This window comes from Egretta garzetta, unplaced genomic scaffold (assembly GCF_000687185.1).
Source record: "Egretta garzetta isolate BGI_Z169 unplaced genomic scaffold, ASM68718v1 scaffold268, whole genome shotgun sequence".
Classification (NCBI taxonomy): domain Eukaryota; kingdom Metazoa; phylum Chordata; class Aves; order Pelecaniformes; family Ardeidae; genus Egretta; species Egretta garzetta.
Window position 1 is genome coordinate 2,592,739 of NW_009260600.1, and position 15,493 is coordinate 2,608,231.

Genomic DNA, 15,493 nt, shown 5'->3' on the forward strand with positions numbered 1-15,493 from the left:
CACCCATTTATTCGTTTAAGAAGCCTTGTTCCCCAGGTAAATTAACTTTTCCAAAATATTTACAAGCTAAGCTTCTTCCTCGTCTCCGGCAAGGGTGCAGCCTCACAGTATGGGCTGTCCTCTTTAGCTGCAGCGACAAGAAGTTTGGCCCTGGTGTCACATACCCCTCGGCTACATGTGTCATGGCCTTACGGGGAAAATAATCTTGCGCCTTTGCTGAAAATGATCTCTGTAAAAGGAGACGTTTTCAGCTGGGTCAACCAGCTGATTGCGTGAGAGCCAGGGAGCTGGTCGAGTCCCCATCCCCGGAGGTATCGAGAAGCCGGGCAGATGAGGCACTTAGGGACATGGTTCAGTGGTGGGATGGCAGTGCTAGGTTAACGGTTGGACTAGGTCTTTTCCAGCCTAAACGAATCTATGATTAAAAGGATAGGTACAAAAGTACCTAGATTAAAAAGCCAGATACTCAAGACAGTATTTTGTCGTGAGGGTATTTGAGGGGGGAGGGATTTTCTTTTTAGAATAAAATCATGTTAGGAACTCAAGGAACAAACATAACCTCTACATAACCTCTGTCCAACAGTTTTGAAAGAAATGATTACATATACTTTCTGATTGCCCTATCCAGTCAGGAGGGCCTGTAAAACGGAAAATGACCATCTCTGTTGAGGAAAAGAGTGAACAGCACTGTTACCCTTTTCTCAAGAATATTGGGAAAAAGGTAATTAAAGGCAGAAATAAATGGGAAATGAGTTAAATCACATACTGGTTTACCAGTGATAGACCACATTAAATTATCTTGGCATATTTGAGAAGATGGCAGATTTTCTAGAGAAAAGAAAGGAAGTAAATCTACATTATCTGATCTTGAGGTAAGTGGTCTTTTAGCTGCTACATGGGGCATGATCAGTTTTACTGGAAAAGACGGATATTTACAGAGGTGAGAGGTACAAAATAAGTCATCTATATCAGTAACTATGAAGCTAGAAGAGAGTTACCAGTCTTTAATTTAGATTTATTTTTAATTTAAAGTTTAGATCAATCTCACTTGCCCATTTTCTAGTTTTCTTCTCTATTAGTGGTTAACTCATAATTGTGATGTTAATCTTGAGGCAAAAAATGATAAATGTTCTAATAATCTTTGCTGATCTGCACTTAAAAAAAAAGGGAAAAGCTCTAATGTTCTAGCATTGTTAGTGTCAGCAATTTAAGATGCACCATTAATGCAGGGGAAAACTGGGAGATCACATACCAAGAATTGGTGAACTTGAAAAGCAGATTATTAGAAAGGGGCATAGACTTGGCCTTAAGGACTAATGTTAAAAAATGTGGACATACACTAGGAACTCATTGAGTGGGAGATACAGGAGCAGATGGATCAGGCACTGGTTGATGGCAGGGTGATGATAAGCATGCAACCAGCATGCAAAACAAACACGGCCTGAAGATATGTGACGGGAAGCACTTGCAGTTGAGACAGGGAAGTACCAAATACACTATATAGTGCCCTGGAAAGACGCATGTGGAATACAGCACAGGTCTGTTTGTTCATGCTTGAGAGAGGTGTATTTTAAAAAGCACACTTCAACCAAAATACTGTGTGCTTGTTTAGCAAAGCGAAGGGCAAAGGAGAACGATTGTGGGCTGTTAAATACAGAAGAGAAATCTTACATGTAGGGACATGCAAGCAAAGTTGTCAACAATCAGTGAAATTCTTAAGCACCTTTCCCACAGCACCAAGCATGCCTCAGAAAAATGTCATGAACATGTGGAAATGACTTGGGATACCTGTGGGAAGCAACCCCATGAACCAGCAGGACTCGCGAGCTACGGCACAGATGCGCCAGGCTGGGTCACGCTCCATCCCCCAGGCGGCCCAGCCCAGGGATGCAACACAGGGCTGGTGCAAGCGGATGGAGGCTGAGAGGGAAGCGGCCGCAGGAGGAGGGAGCATAGCAAGGTGGAGGAGGAAGCCCCAAGCGCCCAAAGAGCCCATGACAAAGGCCAGCTGCCAGAGATGGCATCTTGGAGCAAAGTCTTGCAATTATGAGCAGTCTCTGCTTGTTGTCCAATTGTTGGCACAATTAAGTCATGGGGCTTCTGATATTTGTTGAGGCTGAGTCACAAATAAGCACCTGTCTCCAGTAGCCTGTTGTCCTTATGCCAGAAAGAACTCCTCTAGCCAAAGACGCGGCTAACTGTTCATGTCTTAGCATTCAACTTTTTTTTTGCTTACTTCATGCAATTTAAGGAGTCACTCAATAACGTATGGATCAGGAAATTCTTTTTAACTGAGAGAAGTTCAAGTAGTATTAGAAAACACACATTTTTCTGCAAGAGATGTTTTAAATCACTGCAATTACTGATACTGATTAAAAGTGGGTATGCATGGGACAGTATTAACAGTAATTAAAGGTAATATGCAAGAGACAGAATAAGATTTTTTTAATCAGTATCTTCTCAAACCAAGAATCAAGAAGAGCACTGTCACTGTCCTTTGAAGTTACAATTAACTTTACTAACTCCAAGCTGCCAGAAAGGTTGGAATTAGACCTACTTTTAAGTAGTGAACTGGGCTATGTGGTAATGAAGATAATAAACATTTGAATACTTTTGCAATTACTAGGAATATGTGACAGAAAACTACAAAGCTTAAAGTGAGCTTCAAAGCTCTTTTGTCTATAGTTTACTGTTTCATTTAATTACTGCACGTGCCTACAATGTAGGTATCAAACTGGAATACACCTACACTGCAATAGTTTTCATGCTTACGGTTAAGACTGTAAAAAAAAGCATATTCAACAGGTGCTAACTTCTCTTCAGTTATGAAATATGTTTTACAAGTTCCAAGGAGAGTGGTTTACAGAATATACACATAAAAAACACATCCTCCTCCGGCTCACTAACCAAGTAAAACACACCACAGATCCACGGGACTAGAAATCCTGACATGTCAGGAGAACACTCACTGTGCAAGTGCGTGTGCTGGAGGAGACATTTCATACCGTCTTTTGAAAGCATAACCAGAAATATACAAGACTGCTTTAAAGATATCCATGGTGGAAATACTCTTGCATATGTTGTCTGAATTAAATTACAGAATCTTTAATTCTGTGCCCTTCCATAGGATATTTAGATAAATGACGAAAGAGAGAATTTTTTAATTTTCCTGATTTTGAACCCTAGGTAAAGACAGTCGGATGGAATATTTTACAATACCAAAAATATGTATTAACCTATGCTGCATAATAAAATACATTCAGCTTGGACTTATCAAAAAATGTGGAGAATTCTAGTTTCTTCATTCTCCTGAGGAATTTCTGTGTGTACTGAATACATCCTTGATACGTACCAAAAATCCTCCTGTTTTTGAGTTCTGTATCAGAGTCAAGCCAAGGTTCATGTATTCCTTTATCTCAGTCACATTTGGAATATTTATTAAAGCTAAAATAAAAAGAGATTAAGTAATGACAGAATAGTACATAAGAAGTAGAAGCAATTCAGTAAAGTAGAATTCCTTTTTGAAAGCTCGATTTCTCAGAATCTAAGGTGCCTTTTCCAAATGACTGTATACAATTCTGAGACAAAAGAAACAAAAGCGAATCCTTGTCAAAAATTTGCTAACCATTAACTATGGACATGAATTAAGTAGGGCCATTTAGAGTACCTGCCCTCAAGAGAGCTGAAGGCAGAAGAGAGGAAGAAACAGTCTACCTAGTGAGTATTTTTGGCTGGCTGAGTAGCTGCAGCTGAGCAGCTACTGTTACATTCCTCAGGACGCTGGACTCCCTGGATCCGGTATCAGGCTTTAGACAAAAACCAGGAAGGAGCGGTGGAGGACAGAAATGCTCCACACTACAAATAAACCTAAAGTAGACACGTCAGCATGCTCTGCTGCCCTGTATTTTCACTGTATCCAAAAGTGAATCCCATTTCATACTCAGTTTGCAAACACACAGCGGCAGAAAAGGCATCGTATCCACTCACACACTTGTCCCTCATGCACACCACATTTGCAAGACTCCCTGGGCGTACCAGCACGGACACCCCACCTCCCTGATACCTGGACCTGAGGCCCCCTGGTCCAGCTGAAAGTTTGCTAGTGAACATGCACACATGTGTACACACCTGGTTTGGGGAAGATACAGACACTCGCCCCCTGCCACAGCCCACACCAGGTCCCCTGGGCCACCAGTGCAGATCTCCTTGCTGATGTGGAGCCCTGGTCCCCCCAGCAGCCGGTTTTGGGACATGCACGGTTCCCACCCCATGGCTGGAGGTTAAAGACCCCAACTGCTCCAGCATCTGACGCTGAGAGCCCAGTCTCTCCCACAGCTGGCACCACGGGCCGGGGCGCCCGCACCCCCCCTGGGACCCCAGCAACAGGCACCCATTTCCACCACCCCCTGCCCCCCCCCACGGGTCTCACGTGCAGCTGGCACCAAGTCCTGGCAGCGCACTCACACGCACAAATGCACACCTGACAGAGGCTGAGATTATGCAGAGAGATGGTTAAGAAAAGGTTTAATAAGACAGATTGGCCTGGTACCAAAATGAGGAAAACCGAACAATTGTAGTGAGACATTATTCATTACAACTCACCTTGTAAATTCAATTTTTTACACGTGGTTTTGGTCGTACCGACAGGACATGCATAGATATCTCCAGTTCTGTTAGCCGGATAGCCGCTCGAGGGTGAACCAACCAACAACCTAAAGCAACAGGAACTTCATTAAGTCTTTAATGATACTGGAAGAGCCCAGCAGCATTATTGCATAGCATGCTGTAGGTAACAGGTAAAGAGGCTTTTACCACGTATAGCACCTAAGACACTCAGTAGTCTTCTCCACAGATGTTCAGCTGCTTTACTTACATGTTAATACACTGGACTCACCAGGGGCAACTTTGGTGGAGAAGCCTCTGGGGATTAGGCTGCCTCAAATACGTATACTATTGTTTCTGTGACATTATATCGTAGTGTCAGAAGAAATACAGCAAAGATATTTATACATACAGATGCATACAAATTTAGAAATATATACATTGGGGATTGAGAGTCAAAAAATGTACTGTCCTGTCAGCTAACGGTTAACTGATTCCTTTTAAGTTACTCTTTTAGCTGATAAGAAGCATTTTCTACAGGATTTGCTCAGCAACAGTCAAATGCTTATGCCTGAGCTTGAACACTACCATACCTTGGCAATACTGCGTCAGAAAGAAAATACTGCAGGTGACAGTCTGCTGCGTGAAGGATTTAATCCTGATGGAAGTTAAGACTTGTGATAATTTGTGCCTACAATACAAAGTGATTCACTTTCTCTTACTCATTGCCCCAAGGTTCCTCCTCCAATATCTGCTCCTCAAGATCCCTTTAATTTTTACCTGAAAGCCTTCACAAAACCAATTAATTCACCCCAGGAATACTGCTTAAGAACACCTATATTTCAGCACAACTCTCTGAGAGGGTGAAACCCTACCAGGCACTATAGGACCATGTAGGGCTGGAAGAGCAGGATGATTTTTTATACAGTTTAACATGCTGTGAAATAAGGGTAAGGCAAAACATGACCATAGGAAGATGACCTCAAGGGATATGAAAAAATGAAATGGATTATTAGAAAGCAGGGACTGTGGGTATTTGCTACAGCAGCAATATGACTTTCCTTTCATACAGGACAGTCTATGGAAGAAGGCAAGCAGTGGGACCCCAGTACAGAATATGGAGTTTCATAAGAGGCCCATCTTTTTTAGTTGGTCAGTAGGTTGCTAAAAGCAAAATTGTTGTCCTCTAAAATTTTATAGGTAGCTAACGGAAATACCCTGCATGATAAAAACCCCACATTTTATGAAATTAGTATGTTTCAAAGCAATTGCTATATATCTTATTAACTTTCCAGAGATCATCTGATTTTACTGCTGCAATTTTGTAACTATTTTGAATAAAATGGCTTTAATAAAAATACATAGTTTTAGATGCACAAGCAAGAGTTTGAATCCCTTTTAGCTTTCTCAAAGACAATACTGCTAAGTGCTTTTTTTCTTAGTTTATTTCACCTCAATTAAATACAAACTTAAGACCACAAATAATGTTATTCTGTGTTACCAGTTCAGCTGGGGGTAACTTCAGATTCTATTTTCTGTGTGTAGCGATATTTTAAAAATACCTACCTCCTTCTCAATTGCCTTAATGAAAAACAGTGATTATGCTAGCAGCAGGAACAGAATTTTGTGTACTTTTAGCATCTGTAAACCTGCAATTCAGGTTCACGTAAATACCTTTCTATATAAAATCAGCGTATGTTAGACTAGCTGTGAGGAGGCCTCGAATCTTCTTGTTTTGCCAGGAATATAGCCTTTTCTGCATAGCTCAGAAAATAACCAGAGATCATGAGGAACTACTCCATTGTGCCGATAAGATGATACAACCCACAGATGCTTGCAGTGACACAGAGGGCCAGAGCTGGTCAATAGTTATTGGCAAAAGGAAGACATGGTGTAACATTCTCCCCCCTTGTTAGGTACTACAGTGTTATTTACAGCTATAAAATGCTTACTGGGCTGACGGCAGAGAGGGAGGACTAACAGTTTTCATGACAACAGAAAATAGTTTTTAAAAGGATGGCAGAACCGCGTGTGTAATATCTGAAACCGGAACAGCTTTTCAGCATTAGCTGTCAAGCTGAACATTACACTGTGTACATTTATAAATATTTGTATGTTTTTCCTAAGTTTCCCAGACAGCAAATGTATTTCAGACTCCCTGCAGGAGGACAGCTACTGTTTGAAGAATGACCCTAGCAGATCTTGGAAATACCCCCTGCACCACTCCATCTGGTCACAAAACTCACTGTAAATCTCTGCACTGCACTGGCATCACTCTGCAGCCATGGGTTAAACTGAAGCCCAAAGCACAAAGTTTCACTTTGTCTCACAACAAAGTGAGAACAAGAGAAGAGGAGGAGAAGCGTGCTTGAGCTCTAGTTGTCCCCAAATCCAAGCTTAACTCCAAGCCTCACCCTTGCTATTGGCATAGAGACAAACACCATCCACAGAGTTTAGAAAAAGCAGTTCTCTCCCTTTCAGCATGCATATTTGCGCTCACTCCCACGGGCTTTATGCTGCTCAGCAGTAATATGGGCTCTGAAATTCCTGTTTTCCCCAACCTCAACATTAATTCCAACCCAGATATGTATTCATACAAGGAACCATCACTATACCAAATCTACTTCTAGAACTTAATATTGACAATTGTATTTTACTTCTGCTAGCCCTAAAACTAAACTTGGGGCTGTTGCAAACAGAAAAACGTAAGCCAAACAAGAAAATTCTTATCATTTTAATCCCAAATGTAAATCTATGCCAACTGTGCCCAAAGAAAACCTAATTTTGTCTTTCATTTAGCTTGCACTCTTCATACTTTACTGGAAGTTATTATACTACCTTCCTGTTTGTTGTATTAGCCTTCCTTGTAGATTTGTAGGGTTCATGAATCTCAGTGCCATAACTATACTGTAGGCCAAAACCTGCCACTTCATAACACAGAACTTAACACTTAGAACTATTACTGACACTGTGATTTTCAGAAATTAACAGACCCGATTTGATTTAACTAGTCTAACCTGCCATAAATACACTCCTCAGGAAAAGTTATTATTCAACTTCTGCCACGCCTAGCCCTCTACTTTTAATTGCCAGCCTTAAAAGGTCCTAGGAAATAACTTTATTATTATTTCTTTCTTATCCTGAGCCTTACTTAAGCTTAATACTAGCCTTAATCTATACTAGAAATCAGCAAGTTCTACTTGCCTTCGAAAATTAACATAAACCACTATGGTAGAGTTACACAATACTGCTCTGGGAAAATGCATGTGTATCTTTCCGAAGCATCAGAAGTGAAGAAAGCAAAAGAGTATCTGGCTAGCATCCTGATAACTACAAAAATATTTTTTTACTGTGATTAAACAGGATGCACATGAAGCAGAGTGAAACAGAATTTATCAGCAAAGAATGCAAGAAATGAGTACTAAAATACTTCAAAATGCTTGTTTCCAAATTAACTGAATCATGTATAATGTATTAATTAAGGGTCTTTTTCAGCCATGAGTTAAATATTTATTTCGACAAAACTTCCTTATGTGTCCTTGCAGACTGTCTTTACACAGTACTATAGTATAATATCGCCACTGATTTTATTATTCAGCTCCTTAATCAGTCTCCAACACCGTATACAATGCAATGGAACTACGTGAAGTCAAATAAAGTTCAGTGGCAATGCCATACCACACAGGCTGCAGGAGTGGCAGATCAAAGTGCAACAGGAATTATTTCTGGGAAATTACACCATGACAAAGCTAGTAACTGGCAAAGTGTGATGTAGCAGAAAACAAAATCAGAATTCATGGTGAAGGGCTGAATTCCCAGCTGTTGTCAGAGCACATTTTATATTTCCTGGTTTCTTTTTTGTGCTTTCATGCCTTTGCTCTTTAGAGTGTTTTTTTAAACATAAAGATGGCTAATAGAAAATAGGAAAATAAAAGTATAAAGGACCTCTTAGATCATCTGGCCCTTTTCCCTGCAATTACAGGAAGCGATGAATAGATATGAAAACCAGAAAACTCTTCACTCTCACAGATGCTTCTCTGCACACCCCCCAGAACACTTATCACCATCTAAAACATGATTCTGTGTGATTCTGTGATTCTGTAAAACATTCGATCCTTTGAACAAAAGACTCAAAACTTCAAAAACTACAGCAAGCTATGGCAAGAGAGCTTGACTGACAAACTTAAAAGGCCTAGAAGACAGAAGCCAGAGCTGCTTCTCCAAGCAGGAAAAAGGCAAACTGTAGGGCGTGCAGTCGGGGGAAGCAAAAGCTGGGCAAAGAACTCAACGTTAGCAGTGGTGCTGCAACTGAAAAGATGGAGCTGCAACAATGACAGCATTTTGTTCAGAAAAAAAAAAAAAAGTTGGCAGAAATTACCCTCCTCATTAAAATCAGAAAGCTTTGAAAATGTATTGATTTCAACAAAAGTTGCTACAGAAATGTGTCTTTTTGGCAAAACATCTTACTGGTCTGAAGAGGCTACACACCACCTCAGGAGAGGTGCTGGGCTTTGATGACAATTGAGCAGTGTGCAATGATTTTTAAAACTATTTGGTAGTGAAATGATTATGTGATACATCAGCAAGGGCAGTGCATATGTCCTTACTGACATAATACGGCATGAAATAAAATATATTAAAAAAAAGAAAATCCCGTAACATAAATTCCAAAACAAAATTCAAAAATTCCAAATTGTAAGCACACAGACACAACTGAGCAGGGTGGCTGCAACTTGATGCCAAACCGTACCTGGACAGCAGGCTGCGATTTTTGCTCTTTGGTGGGATGTTTCCACAGAATGAAGACAGGTATTGGTAGGAAAAAGCATTTTAACAGTTGTATACACCTATTCAATCTTCCTCGCCTGAGACGGATATAAACCCAAATCTCAGCATGGAGTAAGGACTGTTATCTTTGCAGAAGGTACTGCCAGGTGCTGTTGAGGGCATGAACATCAAGACAGACTTGACAGGGTACAATCTGTCTTTCTAAAAGATTATGTTGATAAAATAACAGAGAATTTGGTCTCAATTTAAGGTTCAAATACAGACGATCTCATGACAGGGAGAACCAGAGCATAAACTGAATGATGTTTCTGTTGTGGCTAATTACTTTTGTGGTGGACTGCCTAAACTTTTCTAATTGATGAGTTTCTTTGGTGTTCACAATTTTCCTTGAGTTCATTAAAGAGCTCTTGTTTTGAAATTCCCACCAGACACCGTGAAAAGCTTGCGCTGTGCTTGACTTGCAAGTTTGTCCTTATTTACGAGCATCACATGCCATCAATGCCCATCAATGCACAGCAGACCAGTGTCCAATTATCCTGCATCATCTGACTCTAAACAAAAAGGGCTCCCTTGCTGGTTTGTGTCACAGTCTCCCAACACGTACCAGCCCCCTCTACAGCCCTGCACTCCTGGTTGGACTGCCTTCCCTCTTCTCTCTGAACTCAGCACCAAGCAAATGTGGTACCATACTGCTGCATGCAGTCCCAATATTGCAGAAATTGTCCTGCCTTTTATCATTTTCTATAGACCTTATTGCCTCAGGAGATGTACCTCCCAGAAATACAGCTGAATAACATAATTAGCATCTGCTGTTTTTTCTGTCTCTCTCCTTTACACTCCTAGAGAGTACAGGAGGGGTTTTAAAGCTGTATTTAATATAGCACCATGTGATTTTATTAACAGAAGAAAGGTCTAGGAAGTGATGAAATTTCTGGTGGATCTCAGAGTCTGGATAACCTCTCCCTTGGAGAAGGGTGCCACCCCAGAAGCATCTGATGTGGTGAGCAACCCCACTGTGCCTGAAGAGAGTTTTCAGTTGCATGACATTCTTGCTGCACGATGACGGTCTCTTCATGAAAGCATACCGAGATAAATGCTTCCTTCTGACAGAAAGCAGCGTCCCGATCTTATGCAAAGCTCAGACTGTTTATCTCACTCTTAGTTCAGCCATGTGTCAACGAGTGCTCTGTACATGGACTGCGGCCTCCGCGTCACTTACAAGAGAAACCAACTCTACTGAACAGCTTGAGTGTTGGGGTTTTTTTTTGAATAGTGCACACAAGAAAAAGCTCTATTGTCCCAAGAAAAAGAAAATAGCCTAGAAATGAAGAGAACAAGAGAGTAAACCATGACTGAGGTTTTGGGTTTTTTTTAAGATTTTCTAATGATTTCTTGAGAGGGAGACTGAAAAGAGCTTTTCTTCACTGGAGTCTCTGACAAGTCATAGTTATTTGAACAAGAGCTGATAAAATTCCCCTGACTTTTGGAGCTATGGTCAGACACTGTGCAGCAAATGAACACAAGATGAAGTGCCTATCCACAGAAAAGTTTCCCAGGTTCATAATATTCATATACTTGGGAGAAGATACTAAAAGTTAATCCAAAGTGACTTTCTTTCCCGAACTCCACCATACATTATCCAAGAAAGTGATAGTGGAGGAGTTTTTATATCAGAAGTAAACATAAAACAGGGAAATATAAAACATAAATAGCTTGGGTGAGTCTGGAACCTAGTTGCAAGCTTGTAGAAAAACTTACAAGAAGGATAAAGACAGAATTTCCCCATGTATGAGCCAAAGCATTCCGTTCACTTCAGGCAGACATTCTTGTTCTCCTTCAATGGCTTTACACAGAAGTTTTAAAAAAAAGAAAGCTCTGATCTGTGGGTGACTAAACACATACTCAAAGCAGTCCGAAATGCAGTGAGAAGCCACCACAACATCAGGGGAGGAGTGGGGGTAGGTTAGGAGCCTACCCAACAGAGGCAGAGGAGATGCCAAGCTCTTAGCTTGGAGGACACAGCTCTGCCTCTCCTCTTACTTCACCTCCTGCTCACTGGTGGTAAAGACAGTAACGCCACAGACACAGTGAGATCCTGGCAGTCTCACACCTTTGCAATATGCAACCAATTGCAACTGCACGGTGTCTCTGTGCAGGGCTATGCACAAACTTCTCAGCTAGCTCAGTATTTTTGGGGGGGGCTTTTCCAAACTTTACCTGTAAAATGCATTTCCCTATGCATTTCCATGGATTTTAGATTTTGACATCTTACTGTCTTTTTACTGAAAAAAGTTCAGTTACTTTTCATCCGTCCATCATCACTTAAGCAAACGTGCTGGTTTGTGACTATTTTGGTTCTGACCCTGTTTCAAGCTATGGAGAATGACACATCTAAAATGTTCTCTCGACTTATAATAATACACCTAACATGTGTGTGCCTTTCTGCTATAGACTTAAAACTGTATATAACCATTTAAAGTAGCTGAGGAACACTGAACTATCTATAGGCATACAGTCCTTGTCATGAAATACACCTTAAGCTTTGTGGTTAGCTGCAGAAGAAGAAACAATGTGTTTTCCACTAAATGGGCTTACTCTGGGTTAATATTTTAAAGTTTTTTTTGAAACAAACATCAGTAGAAGAAATATTTTACTAATTACCATTTACTCATCAAGCCCAACGTTGTGGCAACAGTGGATTTCACACCAAATTTTATGGCTGAAGAGATGCAGCAGACACAAGGCCTTTGCTAGGACTGTGTTGTTATATACATCCAAATATGCCATCCCTTAAGAAGCAAACATTTATTGCTGTATCAGACACAAAACAGTATAAATTTAAGTTAATTTCATTTTAATAATTAGAACTTCCCAGCCCTAATAATTTGTTTTAACCTCAACAATGTTAAAATGGAAAAATATCCCAGACATATGTAGCGTGTAATAAAGATGCTATTGCTACAGGAATGAATGAAAGGAGAGTTAAAATTCTACAGCAATTGTGAGTCTGAGAAAATTGGTGTATTGGAGATGAAGGTAAGAGATTAACAGAAAGAAAGACCTCACTCAGGTCATATGGTGTAAAGGGAAAAAGCCTGAACCTTCACATGCATACATCTTTAGAATGTTTCAAATTTTGTTTTAACAAGTATTTATTAGTAAAAAGATAACTCTAATATAAAAAAGAATTAAGCAGAACACATTTAAGTGAAATGCAGGATTATAAAACAAGTTGCAACATTTTTTTGTTAAACTGGACATGGAACAAGCTGCTCGAACTGCTTACCATTTGCCTTGTTCATTTATGAACTGTTGAACCACATATCCAAACTGCTCTCTTGATGGACCAGAAAATATTTTTGCTTCTAGGAGCCCAACATTGTAGGCTTCACAGGAGTTATGAAGAATGCCTGTTAACAGAAAGATTATGATTTTCACAGAAGCAATTAAAGAAGAATTTTGATCCCAGTGAAAAAGGCTCCTCATCTGTGCCAGCTCCCCCAATAGAAGAAAATAAAATGTAGCAACTAATGCCTGTCTAGCACTCTTTACAGGTGTTATAATACTGTGGGCAGAAATCAATGACTCATTCACTGTTTGCCTTAACAAAAGTTGCAGCATTACTAATGGGAATGCTTTAGCTGAAGGGAGGCAAGAAGTATGACTCAGAGGTCTGTCATCCTTCTTTACCTTAAGGCATAAGTTAAGCTTATGGCACAGCAAACATATCAACGGCCATGAAAAATGCACCAACTGTAACTGCTAATACTGTTTGTATTCTAGTGTCTATCTGCAACTTAATGTTTGAAGTACTGGAACAGAAATCAGATTATCTACTGCATCAGAAAACCAACATTTTTGAGTCATTTCATTATCATGCCAGAAGACTTTGTTTTCAGTCCAAACAGTCTGAACAGTTGTCCAAACAGGAAAAACTTAGAAATCCAAACACACAAGATAGAACTGCATTAATAAATCATGACACTTAACACCGAAACTCACTTTGCTGTGGTCATGGTATTAATTGCTTTTCTTTGGGCACTTGCGTGCCTAGGAATAAGGATATTGCCACTCCATGCCATTTTAGGGGAAACTGGCAGTGTGGGCTGGGGACAAGATCCTAAGTGTCACGAGCTTACACGGCATAGGGGCCCACTCCTCATTCATAAAGGACCTGATTTTTTTCCGATCAAGAGCTGTAGGTGGACATCTAGGAGAATGTCCACTACAGAAGCTGCAGCAAAAGGGCCAAAGTCTTTAGGTAACTCCTTTCCCAGCTTGGAGATGGAAGGACTGAGACAATGGTAGGATCTCAGGAACAAGCTGCAGCCCAGCTGTCTCCTGACAACCTTCCAAAAATGGCAGTGATGGAAGAAATCATGACCTGTGGTTGCACTGTTGCAGTCACTGTCCAAGGTTCCCAGGTGAGGCAGATCCATGGAGTTGCTCACCGGTTAATCAACATCCCTGACAGTTCCCCTCGCTTCCTGTGTGCCCAGGCAGAATGAGATTTATCTGCTCTGCACAGAAAATATGGCACACTACAGTTACTTAATATGAGTCATTGTGTAGTAAAGTGGCAGCATTTATGATAATTCCTTATATCAGGGACACTTCAAGGAGAGATGTGACAATCTTTGGCATCTTAAAAATATAAGCTTAAATTCTAAGCATTTCTCTAGTTTTGATGGGAAGAGAGCTCATTGTTGCTATCACTCTCTTCCAGGTCCCTGAACCAGTTTTGGAAGAGAGGTCAACAGGTATTATATCAGCATAAAACAGCCCACCACAGTAGCTTAGCTGTAATAGTAATAACTGTAATAACATCATAGTGAGAACATTAAAATCACAACCGCAGGTTTGCAGGCAAAGTTCATGACATGTAAAAACTTTCAATGAAGTTTGTGCTTTTGCCCATAGAAGAGAAAACACAAACGTTACTAGCAGAAGACTAAATACAACTCACACAGCTACTGGTTTTTTACCACAAACTCAAAACAGGAAATCATACATTAGTTATTTCAAACAACCACTATCTACAGCTGGCCTCCGGAAAGCAAGCAATCACCCTTTGCTAGAAGTATAGTTCCTTGAGAAACATCCTTATATATATTTCCTGAGTCATGTTATTTAAGATGGGGGAGGAGAATATGTACAAATATAGTGCTCTGTGCTTTGCAATAATTTTGACGCTAAACACAACCACATATATTCATAGTTCAAGTCTGGGTTTTGGGGAGAGGTAAAAGAGGAGTTGAAATAGATATTGACTATTGCCAGTAACTTTTTTGTGATCTACTATACATGCATTTTATCAAAATATTTTGCTCATGTCACATCCTACGTTTATTTCTGGGTCTGTCGTTTTCAAATTATATTATCCTCAGTCAGAAATCAAGCACAATTTAGCACTGCCCCATTCTCAGAGGCCATGGGAGACTGTACCACAATGCCACCCTGCATGTAAATACAGAGGAAGAATAACTGTCCAAGTTATATGGAGCACATGGAAAAAAAAACCTGGCTTTTGAACGAAGAGCCAGAAGTATCCTAGAATGATAAACATTTCCAGTCTCACCCCAAATCCAATGACATCTAGAGAAAAACTCTTGACTGCCTGTACTCTGTTACATGGTTATTAGCTAATCACAGTGCTAGACAAACTGTAACTTTGCTAAATGTCTTTTGCTTAAATGCATTGGCCAACTTCGGTGCAAATGCATGGAAGATATTTTGAATTGTGTCCAAGGCGAAGGTTTTATTAAATGCTAGAGTGAGGGCAAGACATTCCAGATTTGGATAAAACTACAGAGACCAGACTGCCACAACCAACAGCCCCATGATGGTTCAAATTCCCCTAGGGCGCTGTGAGGTTCAACAAGGCCAAGTGCCAGGTCCTGCACTTGGGTCACAACAACCCCATGCAACGCGACATGTTTGGGGAAGAGTGGCTGGAAAGCTGCCCAGCAGAAAAGGATCTGGGGGTACTGGTCAACAGCCATCTGAATATGAGCCAGCAGTGTGCCCAGGTGGCCAAGGTGGCCAACAGCATCCTGGCTTGTATCAGGAACAGTGTGGCCAGCAGGACCAAGGAAGTGATCGT

The 15,493-nt window shown here is 40.6% G+C and overlaps 1 protein-coding gene across 1 annotated transcript in view; it reads right to left on the reverse strand.

The window, feature by feature from the left end:
- The window catches only part of ITGA2 (integrin subunit alpha 2), a 51,207-nt gene extending 37,377 nt beyond the window's left edge, over positions 1-13,830 (reverse strand). Inside the window, exons 1-4 of the mRNA XM_009644819.2 lie at positions 13,775-13,830; positions 12,677-12,800; positions 4,603-4,712; positions 3,353-3,444 (exon numbers count right to left, since the gene is read on the reverse strand). Of these exons, the coding sequence (XP_009643114.2) occupies positions 3,353-3,444; positions 4,603-4,712; positions 12,677-12,800; positions 13,775-13,829 (381 nt within the window). The 5' untranslated portion in view covers position 13,830. The remainder of the gene's footprint in view (positions 1-3,352; positions 3,445-4,602; positions 4,713-12,676; positions 12,801-13,774) is intronic.
- Positions 13,831-15,493: the final 1,663 nt, after the last annotated feature.